The sequence below is a fragment of the Centruroides sculpturatus genome, unplaced genomic scaffold (genome assembly GCF_000671375.1).
Source record: "Centruroides sculpturatus isolate CEXI.00-Female unplaced genomic scaffold, Cexi_2.0 scaffold658, whole genome shotgun sequence".
In the NCBI taxonomy this organism is placed as follows: domain Eukaryota; kingdom Metazoa; phylum Arthropoda; class Arachnida; order Scorpiones; family Buthidae; genus Centruroides; species Centruroides sculpturatus.
Genome location: NW_019384934.1, coordinates 246,369 through 247,801, shown reverse-complemented (window position 1 = coordinate 247,801; position 1,433 = coordinate 246,369). Strand labels below are relative to the sequence as shown.

The following is a 1,433-nucleotide window of genomic DNA, read 5'->3' as shown; positions in this document are numbered from 1 at the left end:
CGGGATAATGGCTCATGTATTCACCAACACATTTCGAATCTATACGTTTTCGTAGACATGTCATAATGAAAAAAATTTTCAACGTTTTTTATGTTAGGTTATTCTTAAATGATTTTCAAATGACTATTCAGAAATTTATCATCGTATTACCATGAGATCCGGATTCTAATTCGATCCATACTTCCGTGATTTATTTTTATTTTTTATTTTTTTCATTATTAATTCGTGACAAAGACATCATTTCTCACCATTCATCCACGCTGGCCGATCTCATTATGGATTAGACCTTAATACGTAAAGCTAAAATAAGCCATATATTTTATATCAAACTAGCTCTTTTTTATCAGTAAATTGTATTAAATCAATTCTTAAGGTTGAATTTATTTAATTTTACGTTTTATTTTATTAAAAATAAAAAATAAAAATAAAAAAATGTTGAACTTTTTCAAATTTAAATTTAAAATTAATTATTTAGATAATTAGAATAAATTTTTACGTTGATTATTTTAGCTGATATTTTCAAAATTTCATCAACACTTTTTAAATAAATTTATTATTTTTAAACACATTTTAAAAGTTTTTTTGTGACGCCTCTAGCGGTGAAATTAGTTAACTTAACCACGTGTTTAAAGGTCTAAACGAATATGAGATCTTTTAACATTGATCTTTGCCCATTACATTTGATAAATTTTTTGATCTTATCATTTGCTTAATTTTTCTTCACAAGCATTTAAAGTGCAATTAGTTTTCTAGTCTTCATATTAAGAAAAAAACAAGAACAAAAATGAGACTCAGATTTGCTGCTAATATTTCAACTCTTTTTAGAGAATATGAATGTTTATCTGATAGATATCAAGCAGCTAAAGATTTTGGATTTAAAGCTGTAGAAACACAGTTTCCCTATACTGTTCCTGTAGAAAATTTGAAGGCTGCTCAGCAACAAACCAAGTTGCAACAAGTTCTAATAAACAGTTTTCCAGGTATGTAAACATTTAATTTCTGTACTTGTTATTTTAGAGCATAATGCATATATAAGTACTGTACATAAAATTTACAATTTATGCATTAAAATAAAATTCTGTTAAAAGTGAACTGATACATTAATACATTAAAATGTTATAACCGTAACTAGTACATATCAGTTTTGAACATACAATATATGCTTTTCATTAGTAAATGAAATAGTTTTTTGATGGTTGCTGTAGTCTTCATTTTTCATTAATTATCTTACAGTATAGGCCTATTAACTGTTAATTTTATTCTTTCAGATATATTGATAAAATTTAACAGGTAATTACAGTCGACCCCCCTATAATTACGGTCCCTATAATTACGATTCCTATAAAACTACGAAAAAATATACGTATTTTGGAAATGTTGAGTCGGATTAGTGTAGAATCGATTAATTTTATGGAAGAAAACCTTTCAATCAG

General features: G+C 26.0%; 1 protein-coding gene across 1 annotated transcript in view; it reads left to right on the top strand.

Annotated features, from left to right (window-relative positions):
* Positions 1-630: 630 nt before the first annotated feature.
* The window catches only part of LOC111632046 (putative hydroxypyruvate isomerase), a 20,583-nt gene continuing 19,780 nt past the window's right edge, over positions 631-1,433 (top strand). Inside the window, exon 1 of the mRNA XM_023376400.1 lies at positions 631-980. Within this exon, the coding sequence (XP_023232168.1) occupies positions 785-980 (196 nt within the window). The 5' untranslated portion in view covers positions 631-784. The remainder of the gene's footprint in view (positions 981-1,433) is intronic.